At 36.2% G+C, this 15,781-nt stretch overlaps 1 protein-coding gene across 3 annotated transcripts in view; it reads right to left on the reverse strand.

The window, feature by feature from the left end:
- Positions 1-5,005: 5,005 nt before the first annotated feature.
- Positions 5,006-15,781, reverse strand: part of LOC133172490 (piwi-like protein 1) — a 17,754-nt gene continuing 6,978 nt past the window's right edge. For 2 of the 3 annotated variants that reach the window (XM_061307378.1, XM_061307377.1), the window contains exons 3-16: positions 15,296-15,533; positions 14,947-15,161; positions 14,177-14,301; positions 13,879-13,959; positions 12,459-12,656; positions 11,931-12,042; positions 11,570-11,693; positions 11,351-11,468; positions 11,004-11,121; positions 10,728-10,915; positions 10,427-10,578; positions 10,033-10,157; positions 8,473-8,647; positions 7,457-7,617 (exon numbers count right to left, since the gene is read on the reverse strand). In XM_061307378.1, coding sequence (XP_061163362.1) covers positions 7,457-7,617; positions 8,473-8,647; positions 10,033-10,157; positions 10,427-10,578; positions 10,728-10,915; positions 11,004-11,121; positions 11,351-11,468; positions 11,570-11,693; positions 11,931-12,042; positions 12,459-12,656; positions 13,879-13,959; positions 14,177-14,301; positions 14,947-15,161; positions 15,296-15,533 — 2,130 coding nt within the window. Of the gene's footprint in view, positions 5,426-5,590; positions 5,739-6,957; positions 7,084-7,456; positions 7,618-8,472; positions 8,648-9,639; positions 9,802-10,032; positions 10,158-10,426; positions 10,579-10,727; positions 10,916-11,003; positions 11,122-11,350; positions 11,469-11,569; positions 11,694-11,930; positions 12,043-12,458; positions 12,657-13,878; positions 13,960-14,176; positions 14,302-14,946; positions 15,162-15,295; positions 15,534-15,781 lie in introns of those variants that run through there. The other variant, XM_061307379.1, reaches the window with a different exon arrangement.

Genomic DNA, 15,781 nt, shown 5'->3' on the forward strand with positions numbered 1-15,781 from the left:
TTGAGTGGGGGGGGGGGGGGGCTTTCTCTAACTTTTCCATTTCCATCCAACGGATGGAATTAATTGCCAGAGTCCAACCTTACGGTTAGCTGAAGAACTGTTGCTCTTCGAAAAAAATATATTGAGAGACGGGTGAGCTGCAGTGCCACCAACTGGAAAAAAGTGCATCTTTATTGCCCACAAAAAACCGCGCTCTTTCTCGATTTATTTCTTCATGTTTCAAATTGTCACCTTAAAATATTTCTAACTCTATGTTCCAAATACATTGTATATTCCTTTACTATTTCCACTTACCTTATGAAATTGAGACCATCGAATTTCGCATTTTTTACAGCCATTTTTTCACAGACACATGGAGTGTGGATCATCCCCCCCCCCCCCCCCCCCCCAACTAACTAATAAAATATGTATCTTTATTTTTTCGAAAATATGTGATTTCTCCGTCAATTCTATCTGTATGTCATTCTTGCAATTGGTTTGTACTTTTGTAAAGGTTTAAAATTGGCAATACACGGTATAATTTTTATTATACCGTGTATGGCCAATTTATACCTTAACAATAGTACAAACCAATTGCACAGAATGACATACAGAAAGAAATTAGTACACGAATATTAGATTTTATAGCAACAAAAATTGAAAAGTAGGTTACAGTGACCTAATTTTCAGTGGACTTACTCTAGGACCAAAGATGCAACAACTGACAAAGTTTGGTGATCGATTCTAAGCCAATTAGTACCTGAAAAAAATTTAATTAAAGCCATAAATTTTCAAAAGTAGGTCACGGTGAACTACTTTTCAGTGGACTTACTCCTAGGACCAAAGATTCATCAACTGACAAAGTTTGATGATTCTAAGCCAATTAGTACCCTAAAAAAAATTAATTAAAGCCATAAATTTTCAAAATAAGGTCAAGGTGACCTACTTTTCAGTGGACTTGCTCCTAGGACCAAAGATGCACCAACTGACAAAGTTTGATGATTCTAATCCAATTAATGCCTGAAATATTTAAATAAAGCCATAAAATTTCAAAAGTAGGTCACGACGACTTACTTTTCAGTTAACTTACTCCGAGGACCCAATATGCATCAACTGACAAAGTTTAATGATTCTAAGCCAAATAGTACCCAAAATATTTAAATATTGCCATATGATTTCAAAAGTAGGTCACAATGACTTAGTTTTCAGTTGACCTTTTTCGAGGACTCAAGATGCAGCAACTTGCAAAGTTTTATGATCATAGGCCTTAAAATGTCCAAAATATACCGGTACATGTACCTCTAAAACGCTTTGAACCCGAATGCCTGCAAATTCCAAAAAGTAGGTCACTGGACCTACTTTTTAATAAATATGTTTTATGCCCCAAGATGCATCATCTTACAAGATTTAATGATTCTAAACCTCTCAGTATTCGAATTAATGACCTTAAATGTTTTGAAAAAGATTAGCCATAAAATTAAAAAAGTAGGTCATGGTGACCTACTTTTTAGTTGACGTACTCCGGGGACCCAAGATGCATCAAATGACAAAGTTTGATGATCATAGGCCTTAAATTGTTCAAAATATGCCTCTTAATCATTTTGATTGATTGATTGTTTGTTGTTTAACGTCCCTCTCGAGAATTGTTCACTCATATGGAGACGCCACCACTTGCCGATGGAGGGCTACAAATTTTGTCCTATACTCGGTACTCATGGCCATTGAACAGTGAGGGATCTTTTTCGTGCCAGCACCTCTTGCGACACGGGACCTCGGTTTATACTGTCTCATCCGAAGGACTGGTCTCCACATGGGCTGACAAACAGATTTTTCAAGTACTTGCCCATGGGCGAGTAAAAGGTCAAAATTCACTTGCCCTACCTGAATTTTTACTTGCCCCACCATAAACTATGAAAATAGGAAGACAAAAAATGATTATTACAATCGCCCATTTCCACTTAAAACTAAGACTTACCATTTTTTTTCTTGAAAAAGTAACTTGCCCTTGGGCAAGTGGTTAATAAAAATTCACTTGCCCATCCCAAAAATTCACTAGTCCCGGGCGACGGGCAATGGGATTTGTCAGCCCCTGCTCCATGTCCCGCAGTGGGATTCAAACCCGCGACGTAAGGATCAACTCCTTACTCCGCGACTCTAGAGCAGACGCTCTTACCACTGCGCCACACGGGCTAATCATTTTTAATAAAAATGACTGCAAAATTAGTAGGTCACCGTGACCTACTTTTGAGATATGAGGTCCTTAGATGCATCAACTGCCAAGATTTGATGGTCCTAGTCCTTATAGTAAGCAAAATATCAACATTTTAATAAAATGTACTTTTTGGACAACTTTGAAGTGACCTTGAGACCACGCCCTTTGCCCCAGGGTGATGCCTTTAACAATTTGTAATCTTCAACATATCCTTTTGTGTAAGTTTGGTGATAACCTGCCCAGTGGTTCTTGAGAACATTTTTAGCAACCAATTCTTTTGGTTTTATTTACCTAATTATCTCCCCTTGTTTAAGGGTCACAACCCTAGTTTTAGTATACATGTAAATGGGAGCCCTTCTGTGACAAATTTGACAATAATTGGCCAAGAGGTTCTTGAGTTTATGGCCCATATTCTAAAAAGTTTAAGCACACCGCACAAATGGACAAAGCATTAGCTCCTTTTACCTTTGGCTCAGAAGAGCTAAAAAAACAAACCCATGGGCCACAACGCTCACCTGAGTAACTTTGGCCCTACTGTTTTTCACCAGATTTCCCCTTGTAATACGTATTGTGGCCCTACCTTACCCCCGTGTGCCATGATTTGAACAATTTAGAATCTACACTACCCCAGGAAGCTTCCACATATGTCACAGCTTTTCTGGCCAAGCTGTTCATGAGATCTTTTGCTATATATTTTAATGTAAAACTTTGATTCCCCATTGTGGCCCCACCCTAGCCCCGGGGGTCATGATTTAAACAATTTAGAATCTACATTACCCCAAGGAGCCTTCAAATAAGTTTCAGCTTTTCTGGCCCAGTGGTTCTTCTTCAGATTTTTTAATGACCCCACCCTATTTTTGTCATATCCTGATTATTTCCCCTTGTAAGGGGGCTTTGCCCTCTATTTTAATAATTTAAGCTCCCCTTTACCCAGGGATGGTTTTATATTAACTTTGGTTAAAATTAACCCAGTGGTTCTTGAGAGAAGTTGAAAATGTGAAAAGTTTTACAGCCGACGGACAACAGATCAGAAAAGGTCACTTGAGCATTCAGCTCAGGTGAGCCAAAAAATACACAAGGCCATCCATGTTAATTTCAAAATTCACCGACCTCAGACACAGGACAGCCGCACGAGATTGGTGTGCATACATGGCTCCTGGCATTTCACCTGGCGAAACTAACATCAAGAAACATTAAAATTTCTGAATTTTTTAAGATTCTTTAAATATTGGAAAAAAGTTGGCTATAATGATTAACGCTCCATGCGAGGCTCGAACCAAAAACCTACTCTACAACTAGATGCTCTGGACTGGTAATAAACTATCGAGCTATTATCACTACACAGTATGGATCTTAAAACGACATTGAAGCAACACATCTACACATTCCGATTTTTTCGGAAAAGGTTCATTATTATGGTCTCTGGGCCTTCTCTCCTTTTCTTAAGAATGTTTCATTCGTTTCTTCGAATTATTACGTCCAAATTATGTTTTAAAGACATGGAGATTAAGGGGTTTTTTTTTCCAGGAATGAAACACTTTGTTCCAAATGCCCATTTAGCCATTCTTCAAGCTATCTTACGGCAAATTTAATTACAATATCAGGAAAATATATCTCTTTCCTATTAATTTCACACAAACCAAACACATCAAAAGTGCCAAAATTTCATGTGACAGATCAATGAAGTTTGCACTTTTCTAGTGCGCCCAGATTCCTGCCAAATGCCGATCAAATGCGTGTCCTCGTTCTTTACAGCTACTTTGCAACCGTCCATTTAACTTTGGCACTAATAAGTATTTGAGAATGGTTCTGCTATTGTCACATCCGGAAATTAAAATGTACACCAAGGCTGCATCCGAAGCAACTCTGGTTGTGTATATCCCTTATTTTAATTCTACTTCATCAGTGATCAGCGTGGTCATCATGAAACCACAAGAGATAACGCTAGCGTATCAAGACCTCATCATAGTGCTTTCAGCTTTGCTTCAGTGTGGATTTGTTTTTATCATCGTTTTTATCAACCATGCAACTTTGGTCCGGGAAATGTTACTTGGAACATTGTTCCATCTAAAACTTGGTCACTTATCCAGGAAATAAAGGTCAGATGCAGCATGCCAAGTCTGGCATAGTACACATACTGAACAATCTTAAGCGTTACATCTACTCCACCAAGTACCATATCCATCAACATGTGGTAATGCAGGGTTTCATGGCGGGTTGAGAACATTTTTTTTTGACAATTTCATCCACACAGCAGTGGTGAAATAGACGAAGTATTTCAAAAGTACATTTGAAAGAGGTAAAGTTCATATCAATGAACCCCATATGCAGTTACAAAGAGTATTTCACAATTCTTTGCCCTTCGCAAAAATTTGCTCTGTGCAACTACACTTTCAAAACAAAACCTAACAAGAACTTAATTTTTTATTTTAAAAGAACATTGTATAAGAGATATCAGTCAAAAATTGCACATCTAATTGGTCTCATGAAAAAATAACAATGAATTAATGCCAATGATAAGAAATTCCTTCCCTCTTTCTGTGTGATCTATTTAACTCACCCACCCCCCCTTTTCACAAAAACAAATTTTGGTAATTTTTGAAACAAAAAGATTATAACTACAAATTATACGGCCAAAATCAATGCTAAATAAGTGTCATCTTTTTCTACGAATGCTAACATGCCAGTGTCCATGTGGACAATTTAAGCACCACATACAGTGAACATCATAACATGTATGATACACTGGTTAAATCTATTCTGCATAAGCAAAAAATACTACACTACATGGTTTCTACTACTACATAGGTAAACTAAAATGTATGAACACATAATGGCACATGTAAAATATCTGAGGTATGTTTTGATTTCAAAAATATAAATTTTTTATCTAGTTTTCCTCTGTTTGAAGGGGATTCCTTTTTTCAACCCTTTGGCTCCAAGTCTTCCTTCTTCCAATGGAATTCCACTTCCTTTTCCTCATTCTACAACTCCATCTATTCTACTTTTCACAGCACTGGCATCTCACCATAATAGTTAACAGCAGTTCTAATCATTCCATCCTTGATCCATGATCCTCTATTTGATAGCATTTGATCACATCCTGAACGGACAAGCTTACAGGAAGTAGAGACGATCAGATAAGGACATGTGAGGGTCCTTATGAATGGACTGTCCCACTAAGAATGCCAGCTTGTGGGCATACTGACATGGCGCTGGTACACGGATGGTACCCTATCACAAAAATGATCATCATACAGTAATTATGAATTTTAAATTCATTGAACAATTGATCATAAATGTGAATGAAAACATACCATTTTAACTGTTTTTGCAAGTATAAAAATTATCAAACAATGGTTGAATAGAGAGTCTAAAAGAACATTCCATGGGACTTACTGGCCAATTATAGTAAAGGTGTGTCATTTTGTATGCCAGTCTCTGCATATGATCGGGCTTAAGGCCTGTGGAGTCCCAGATCACATTGTAGTGGGTGGGGGTCACTGTACCCTGTCTGACTGACTGAGACACGAGGAAGAAGTCATACCTACAACATAGAGAAAAACCATTATTATCTCCATCTTAAGCAAGCTACACAACTCTTTCAAAACATTTCCAGGTATTACAATTAATCATGTTTTCTTTCCATTCATCTAGTCCTGCTTTGGAAATCAGTGGAAATTTCATTCCTCAACATTCATAACACAAAGTGACCAAAGTGCCAAATGCAAAACAAGAGACCCATGGGTTGCATTGCTCACCTGAGCACTTTGGCTAGAGAAAAGCAGGTAACAGTTCATTACATGTATTGAGAAGTTGCAGTGAGGGAAAAGTTTCAACAAGTGTCATGATTTGAACAAATTTAAATCCACACTAACAGAGGATGCTTCCATATTTCTTTGACAATCATGGTTTAAAAAGTTTTTTAGAAAGATTTCCCCCCCTATATATTTCTATGTAAAAGTTTGATCTTCTATTGTGGCCCCATCCTACCCCTTAGGGTCATGTTTTGAACAAATTTATATCTACACTTACCGAGGATGCTTCTGTACTAATTTGACTAGTAATAGCTCAGCTGTTCTTGAGAAGAAGATATTTTAAAGATATTTCTTATATATTCCAATGTAAAACTTTTCTTCCTCTGTTATGGCCCTACCCTTCTCCTGGGGGTTCATGATTTGAACAAATTTGAATTGTAACTATGTAAATAAGCTTTCACACAAGTTTCATTTTTTCTGGCCCAGTGGTTTTTGAGATTTTTAAAAGATGCCATTAACTTTTCAATGATTCAGTATCATCTCCCCTAGAAAGAGGGTGTGGCCTTTGGACAAACTTGAATCCCCTTCACATAAGGATGCTTTGAGGAATGCTTGGTTGAGTTTGGCCCTGTGGTTCTTAGGAAGTTGAAAATGTGAAAAATATACCGACGACATGAGACATGGATGCCGGATACTCTTCAATCAGAAAAGCTACTTTAGCCTTCGTCTCAGGTGAGCTAATCAAAGGTTGTTTTTGGAATGATTTTCCTCTTTCTTGTACTATCTACATGTATGTGGTAAGCTCTCCAATTCAAAGCTGAGAACTTCATTAAATCCCCATTTTAATTTTTCTTTGCCTTTTCTACTCTTTTCATGCCACATTCCATTATATTACTCGTATATTTTTAACATTTTAAAACCACAGGCTCATCATATTAATCTAGTACTGTGCTTTAAATGTTATAAGTAGTAATATTTTCAATGATCCTATGGTTTATTAATACTCACCAGATTGGCTTGGTGACCTGGGTGTCTACAATGGTCCCTGGTGGAGGATTCGTCAGAGATGGACCAGACTTTGCAAAGAACCTTGTGTTGATTCTCTTCTTTACAACTACAACTGCTACCTTTGGACTAAGAAATCAAGATGTATACTATATGATTATCACAAATTCTGATGCTAATAAGTCATCAACTTTTCTATCTTATGCCCCCCCCCCCCCCTTTATTGATAACTAAACTTTCCTTTCATCTGCAGAAGTAAAGATGGCAGAAGTGTGAAACAGCATTTTACTCTTATTATAGCAAACATACTTATAACGAATTCATGCTAAGAGCAAAGTGATTTTCTTTCCCTGCGGTTTTAAAACATATCATGAAGCTCAGGGATATAATGAATATTTATAACAAAACAAAATTGATGGTTCCTGGCACTTTGCTATATGTGTGTTTCACTGTAGAGATGAATATGAGGCAGAAAAAGATGCTATAGCAGTTCACCAAGTTCTTACTTATAATCTTGTCCACCACTTCTCTTAAAGCACTCGTTCAACTGTGGTACCTCATGTTCATACACTGCCCTCAGCTGTCCATCACCCACACCGTCACGGAACACAATGATCCTCTCAGGTAGGGCACCATTAACTTCGTGGTACTTCTCCAAGGCACCTAAAATTTTACACTAATCATTAAAAGCATGCAAATAAATACACATGTATTCCTTAAATTTACAATGTTGTTCTTTCACGTAATTGGCTTAATTGGACTCTTGGAGAAACGTTTGTAGAGATAACACTATTATCCTCTGAATGAGGGAACCAAACCCTCTGTGATAGAATGTAGCAAAAGTCAACCTTGCTTGATGATGGGCAATTTCAGAAAATGTTGATTGTGAACAATTATTGTTGGTTTAATGTTATATGTATCTGTTTAAAACATTCAGTGTAATATAATTAACATCACATGTAGTTCAGGATAACATTGAAAATTTTCACCCCCCAAGAAAACCCCCGTCAAATGAGGCACAGACTAGGGGGTGAAAATTTTCAATGTTACTCTCAACTAAATATAATATTTATATAATACTGTGGAATCAAAATTGTTCACGGGGGACCAATGTTCGTGGATTTCGCTGGTCACCCGTGCAAACGAATTGAAATCCCCACGAACGTTTACTCTGTAAACATATTGATTCACTGAATCTACTGTTTAAACGAGTAACTTACGAAATTACGTCTCCACGAAAAAGTAAAATTTTGCTTGCCCACGAACATTGACCCCCAAGAATTAAAATGATTCCACAGTACACTTCTCTTCATACTTAAACTTAACATGAAAATCCTCATTACTCAAAATGAAGAAAACGAATCTTTAATGAAAAAAAAAAACTTCTCATATAATTATTATGGCATGAATGGAACTTTCTAAAGAATCTTCCTTACCAAACTTGCTTGATGTTTACACAGCAGTCAAAGACCTGCTAAGACTTGCCAAGCTACATACGGTAACTTAATCATAACTAACCTCTCAGTGACGTTACTAATCCGTTAACAAGTTCCTCGCCAGTGTGTTGGAATGTTGTACGTGAATAGTATCGAGTAAGAGTTTTGTTTAAGGAGCATATCACGCCCCCAACAGAACGCCCTTTCTTAGCTGAATCGTGGTAAGTATCGACACCTACCACCATCAGATTTTTCAGCTGGAACAAAGGAGAACTTTGGTTAGTAAACAAACAATGGTCTACCTGGACCAAAAAAATAACAATTCAGTTGTCTTCCTGGACAACAACATGAAAATCATAATATATGTTCATCAAAAAAAAATATTTCGCCAACAAAGCATGTTTTCTTTATCTACTCTTTTGGTAGGATAAATTTATTTATTGCCTTTCTTCACCATGAAATAAACTTTTTCATTTACACATACAAAATCCTCCAAAAGGTACATAAAGATGTAGCTATCCATGCGTTCTTAGTCAAACTAACATCTAACAAAATCTTAACTGAATAATGTTACACAACAAATAAGGATTTTGCAATCTTTTTTCTGTTGAAAATAAAAATACAATGGCCACCTTGCCGATCTCTTGCAACAATACACAGTACAATTCTTTTAACAATTCAAGAATATAAATTTGAACATTTTAATGAATTTACATTGTTCCATGTAATGTTAATACATATCATTTGTAACTAGTACATTTCAATGAATATACATAGTTCCAAGTTATGTTTCATACATTTGATTTGTAACTGGTATTATTGCAATCCAGATCTATCAGAGAGACTCCAAATCTCTCAAAGAAAAAAAAACTAAACAAAAGAATAAACACCTACAACCAGGTGTATTGACATGGAAACAAAAGATAAACTAATACAGAACAGAACCTATACCATATAAGTACAAAGTCTGACAAAGTCCACAGACAGATTTACCAGTTTACACACAAACTTTCTGTTAGAAGCAACAACTACAGGATTAGTATAGTTAGTGGATTCACATTTTATAACAATCCTCCAGCTCTACAAGAACAACCTTGACAGCAGCCATTTCAGAAGTTTTCTAGAGAAATTTACTTACCTTCAACTTCTCCAACAGTTACTTATTTGAAAACAACCCACATAAGCAAATTCTCAGAAGTGATTTGTACTGATCATCAGTTATGAGTAAGTTCAAACCTTTCATGCAAACTTTCAACCCATCCATTAGTTCTTGCATGGAGTGTTGGAAGGTACACCGGGAGTAATATCGAGTTAGTGCTTGATTCATGGAAGCAATCACTCCCCCAACGGAGCGGCCCTTCTTACTAGAATCATGGTAAGAATCTATCCCAACCACCATAAGGTTCTTGAGCTACAGTGACAAGCAGAAGTGTAATACAAGTTCTTCAACAAAGAAAGCTAACACATCAAACAGAAAGCACAATTATGTATATGTACAATGACAATATGAAGTGCATACAGAATTTTATGAAGTGCATATAGAATTACACCAACTACAAATTACTATACACAGAAAAACACACTGTTAAATACTATAAAATTCACCCCTCTATATATAAGCTGATGATTCACTTCTACTTACTGGAATTTCCAGGCACCATACTTCTCCTCCTAGCTTACAATTCAGTTGAATGGCAATTTTGGTTGCCACAGACATCAACATCTGCTTTTTAGAGAGTGTTCTCTGTACAACACATTGACTTGGTACTGCAAAAAGTTTGTACTTGCATTCAACATCATTATATGTCATTGAGATTGGTCTTACAATTTGATTTACTTAACATTTAAAGTAATTTTCATGTGAAATATGGTGTATGTACATGTACCTCATATACATTGCACCCACTATGAAAAACTCAAAGCAACAAAGCAGGGCCAAGATGAATTCAAATACACACATATTCATGCATCAATGCACAAATAAACATTTTTTTTTTTTAATTTACATGACAGAGCATTTGTTCATCACAACATACCTGGATGGTCAACACAGCAAAATTTCTTAATGGCATCATATCGATCCTTACGATTTGTTGGCAAGATGGTCAATGCCAGCTGTGTTTGAGGGGTGACATACTGCTTCAGGGCTGTTAGATAGCTGTCATTCCTATCATCTGGCAACTCGCAACTGAAAAGACAATTGTTACCAATACCTCTCAATCAAGAAACACAATCTTTTTAAGATTTTTAAAACTGTTAAAATTTTAAAATTGAATACTACAGTGTATTTTGGTACAAAAAGCAATTCCTTAAACTTGTTTCCAAATTAAAGCTTACATTGTGGGGGAGTTGATCTGCATTCCCATGGGAGGCCCAACCCTACTGAGGGTTTGGACCAGATCCTGGGCTTGGGGGCTGTTCCTCCTGGTGAACACAATGACCCAGTTATCTAGATTCACTGGGGTGATTAACTTCTTCCCTCTCATGTCTCTACTCCAGTCAGCATCTTCCTGTCTGTAACTCAACTACAACAAAGTACCAATTACATTTACTATTCAACACTACATACAGGTTTTCTTGTGAACATATAAGATCAAAACCGGAGAATCTTACCTCTGCCCCGCCTTTCTGATAGATTTTTTCCTGGGGAGCTATGTGAGCATTCACGTTCAGCAGATTCTGAGAGAACCTTAGTCCCCATCCTCCCATTTCTGCTCGCACTTTCTCATTCCTGTGACAGTGCAAGTAACACATCAGTGTGCAAGGTAATAAACATGTATTAACCAAAAATACTGTTCTATCTACTGTCCACTTTTAAAGACATGCTTAACAACCAGATTTTTGCCAGAATATAAATCCAAAACCCTTTGCCAAACTTTAACAGTTAACAAGGTAAATTATTGACTTGGGTTACGTTTTAAGATGTGTTAAACATATATCAGTGGTTATTATGGCATTACTTGTTGATTTGGTCAATAAAGCCTTGTAATGTTTTATTTCTTCCCTCTGGGGCCACTCTAGTGTGAGCACCAACATCTTTCATGACATTAAAGTCTGCCCTTGCCTCATCAGTCAGTCCTGAAATGACATCCCAATAACTTCAGTCACTCCTCAGAATACTGTTGAATTGTGCAACTTGTACCCAATTCATAAATACCTTACTGTGAATGTTGACTTACCTGTGACAGTACAGAGTTCTGGTAGAAGGAAGATGGGCTCTGTACGTCCCATTCTGATGTCCTTCTTCTTTGGTCTTGATACTACTAAAGGCTGGTTCATGTCTCGAACATCTATGTTGTAGTTCTACAACATATATAAAAAATTAATTTATGTAGTAGTTCTACAATATATAAAGAAATCTAACAACTTAAATCTTGAAAATTAAATAGACATCACATGAACTTCTTCCATGTTACTTGAAAACAATGTCATTGCTTAATGCTTAAAAACTGTCAGTTCTATTCATTAGATACATCTTTCCTGTCACTAATTTCTCTTATTTTAAAAATGTATCTGCAGGCACTGCAAACAGAAACTTACCTTTTTGTAATATTCAGCTAAGGTAATGGAGACATCATTCCTCAACTTGAAGGTGAAGTCTGGTCTCTTGTCCCAGTCGAAGTCATCCACACGGTAGGTCTTATTGTTGTACCTGTAAATCACATAATAATTCTGATGACAGAATTTTAAATACAGAGAGAATTCCCCTTTCGTGAGTATTTGAGGTCGATTTGTCCCTCCCCAACAATAATAATGAACGTTTTTTGTTCAAATGTGATGGTACCACAATAAATTAGATTCATGATTTCAGTTGATAAATTATATAAAATATACTTGGGTGAGTGAGCTACAGTATATTTGTTACAAATTTATTCAACAGATTGAGTTCCTGGAACGCAACACATGGGTTAATGTTATTTTGATATGAAACATTTTCTTTAAATTCTATGCTATATTTTCTATGCTTAATTATCAGGCACACAGTATGCTGACTATCCCTTCACCAATCACTGCGAATAATGTACTGTGCAAAAAATTTAGATATTGATGAAACTAATCTGCAAGTACCTTGTGAGGACAATAGAGCCAACAAACTTCCGCACACAATCATCATAGAAACTTTCCCCTTTGCTTTGACTGTACATGTCGTACATCAAATCTAGTAGCGTATCAGACCTGATGATTTTGTGACTGATGTCGGCACACAACAAGGTATCAGTCTCGTACTTAGCAATGGCTGTTACAAACCCTGGCATGACGGTCAGTCTGAAAATAAAAACATTTCATAAACAACTGTTATGTTCAATAATGCAATAATGACACTTGGTAAATATCACCAAGTTCAGCTAACCATATACAAGGACCAACCTAGGGGACGACTGGGGCGAAATAGTTGCTTTTGAGCTCCAAACTTCGCCGTAAATTATCACGAAAGAGAAGTCGCCTTAACATTTTCAACCCCTTTATTGAAAATCATAAGAAACGTGGTGGTATCGTCATTTATTTATAAATCTGGTTTCATTACTGCTGAAATAAGTGAAACAGCAGGGCACTTGCACCTGTTTTGCTACTTATGACCAATGCATCGAATACTCTGTCGGAACTCCTCTAGATTTTACGCTTCCATGTATGAAAAAGTCCATTGTTACAAGTTATACACAACAAGACACAAAACAGCTGGACAGCTATCAATGTCAAAGATGTTGGAGATGATTTTCGATATTTTTATCGTCAAATAATTAATACATGCTGTGAATACAGACATATTTTTACTGTTAATTGTGGAGTTATTAACTGTCTAAGAAATTACACGTCTGATACACATAACTAGTTCAATCGGCATGCAGTAGTGCATCAAAACTTTTTTTTAGAAAAAGAATTTAATATTGAAAACAAATTTTAAAGAGAAAATAACAAAATTATGACTATGCCAAGAGCCTGAAAATCTAACCCCGAGAGGAGGGAAAAACGTGTGAATCATTTAAAAGTTAATTGTGCATACTATGCAAGAAATCAAAAAAAAGTTTGATAAACAAGTTTATCAATTAGAAACTTTTACATTGTAATTGTTTTATATATTTTGCTAGATATTTATATTCCTTGTAATTGGAAAAATATAAAGTTCATTTTTTTAAAAAATCTTTTTTTTCCTTTTTAAATTTATACTAGGATGTTTAAATAATGCACAAAAAATTATTGTAATGTATTTAAGTGATAAACAATGAAATGTTTTTATTTTTTAAAAAGTTTAATAATGATCTATGTGCACCACATGCGCCAAGAAGTCTCCCTAGAATTCAAAACTTCTCCCTGCATTTCTCTGAGGGAGAAGTGAAGTCTCCCTAAATTTTGGGTCCAGGTTGGTCCCTGCATATATATATACAAGTAGTTATAATGTGTCTGTGAATCAAGGCATCTTACTTTTAATGCAAGCATCAATACTGAATAATTAAACCAAGGATGATACTTTAAAGGTTCTTGTTCTTACTTGTGTTGTGGAATGTCCACCGACAAAGAGGGATTGAAGTAATTACGTCCAATCTGCTTCATTTCAATCATGGCTAGAACCCTAGGCAAAAATGAAACAAAATTTTATATTCAGAAGGAAAAGTTTATACACACTGAAAGTGTCTTAAAATTAGCAATTTTGTTACATTAATACATATTTCAAGCTAAATCTACGCTCAAAATAGTTTCTACCTTTCAATTATGTAACAGATATCTGTTCCTATACAGCAGTGAAATACAAACTTTTTTGGTTAAATGTGTACATCTCATATACCCACCTTCTGAAGATAATGTTGTAGACCTGCATGACTTGGGGTGAGGAGGGGGGCAGCTCATTGGTCAGTGTGATTGTAATTCTTATTTGGGCATCATCAGTCCTCCTCTGACTATACACCTCTGTCACCTAAAGAATTCATAGACAAAACTCTGACTAAATTACAGAACATTCTTAATAATAACCAATCAGACACAAAGATAGCGTATATAGAGGATATTCAATGTTTTGTAGATGAATATGGAATTTATTTCGCGAGCGGGACAGGATTTTTTGATATTTTCACAAGTGCGAAGCAGGAGTGAAAATATCAAAAAATCCTGTCTCACGAGTGAAATAAATTCCATATTCATCTACAAAACATTGAATTTTCTGTTTATTACATTTTCTTTGATTTTCCCTTTGCCTCTGTCTTTTCTTAACACAGTGTCATAGGCTTGACGTCATAGTGGAACGGTTGAGACGTCATAGCTTAGCAGTTGTGTGATTGAAAACGTTACATAGCATGGATTTTAGCAATACATTTGGGAAGGAATTTGCAGTTTTCGCTCTATCAAGATGCTTAGTTACTATCTCTATCTTATGACAGGCCAGAAATTATTTTTTACTTACTTTGATATCCTTTCACAATGTGAGAGAATATCATTTTGGTATCCTTTCACACTGTGAGAGAATATCACTTTTATTCAGTAAATAAATCACAGTATTTCACTGTTGAAAATGTAATAAAAAGATATCTTTGTTACAAATTATGTCTTTTATTGGATTTCAAACCTGTTCCTGAAGACGGTGTGGTAGGTATAGGATCATCCCATCAAATGCTTTGGTTTTTCCAAGTAAATTTTCATGAGTCATTAACAGAGCCATGCGCATTTTCCTGGAATCAACTGGAGGATTGAAATCCACGTGGTACTGGTAGAGATGCCAGTCAGGTGCCATTTCAAGCTTGAAGTAGTTTGTGACTACAGGTAACTGGATTCCAGATGTTCCTGAATCATTCAATTTATGATCACTCATTTTTACGATTCTTTTATTGACTAAATAGATCTTTCTTTTTTTTAAAAATTTATCATCATCATCACCTTTTTTGTTTATAAGGGAAGCCATACTTTAATAAATTTACCTCTTTTGTCGGTCAACCATGCTGGCTTACACTCTGGATCACTATAATACATGCGATCTCTTCGCTCCCCTGCATCTCTTGTCCCAATGGACATTTTGGCCAAGGCCTCTGCTGGCACATCACCACTTCCTGTAGCGATACCAGGTCGTGGCTCCTTGGCACCACCTCTATAAGAAGCTCTCCCACTGGCTGCTGGGGGACCACCTGCTGGAGCTGGGGCAGGGGCTGAGGAAGGCTGCTGTTATATACAATGAAATGCAAAATATTTCACTTGACAAAATACATATATTTTGTTTCCTGGAAATGCATAAGTGATGCTTTTATTCTATATTTCATGTAAGATTAGTTTCTCAGGGATTTATCTAGCTATTTTAACTAGGAAGAAAATGATTCCAGTTGCAAAACATTTAGCGATGGAGGTATGACTATGGGCAGTCCAAGGGCATGTCCATCTGGAAATTTTCAGATTAATGTTGCAAAAATCTG

This window comes from Saccostrea echinata, unplaced genomic scaffold, assembly GCF_033153115.1.
Source record: "Saccostrea echinata isolate AGI-Se365-2 ecotype Australia unplaced genomic scaffold, CSIRO_AGI_Sech_v1 ptg000054l, whole genome shotgun sequence".
NCBI lineage: Eukaryota > Metazoa > Mollusca > Bivalvia > Ostreida > Ostreidae > Saccostrea > Saccostrea echinata.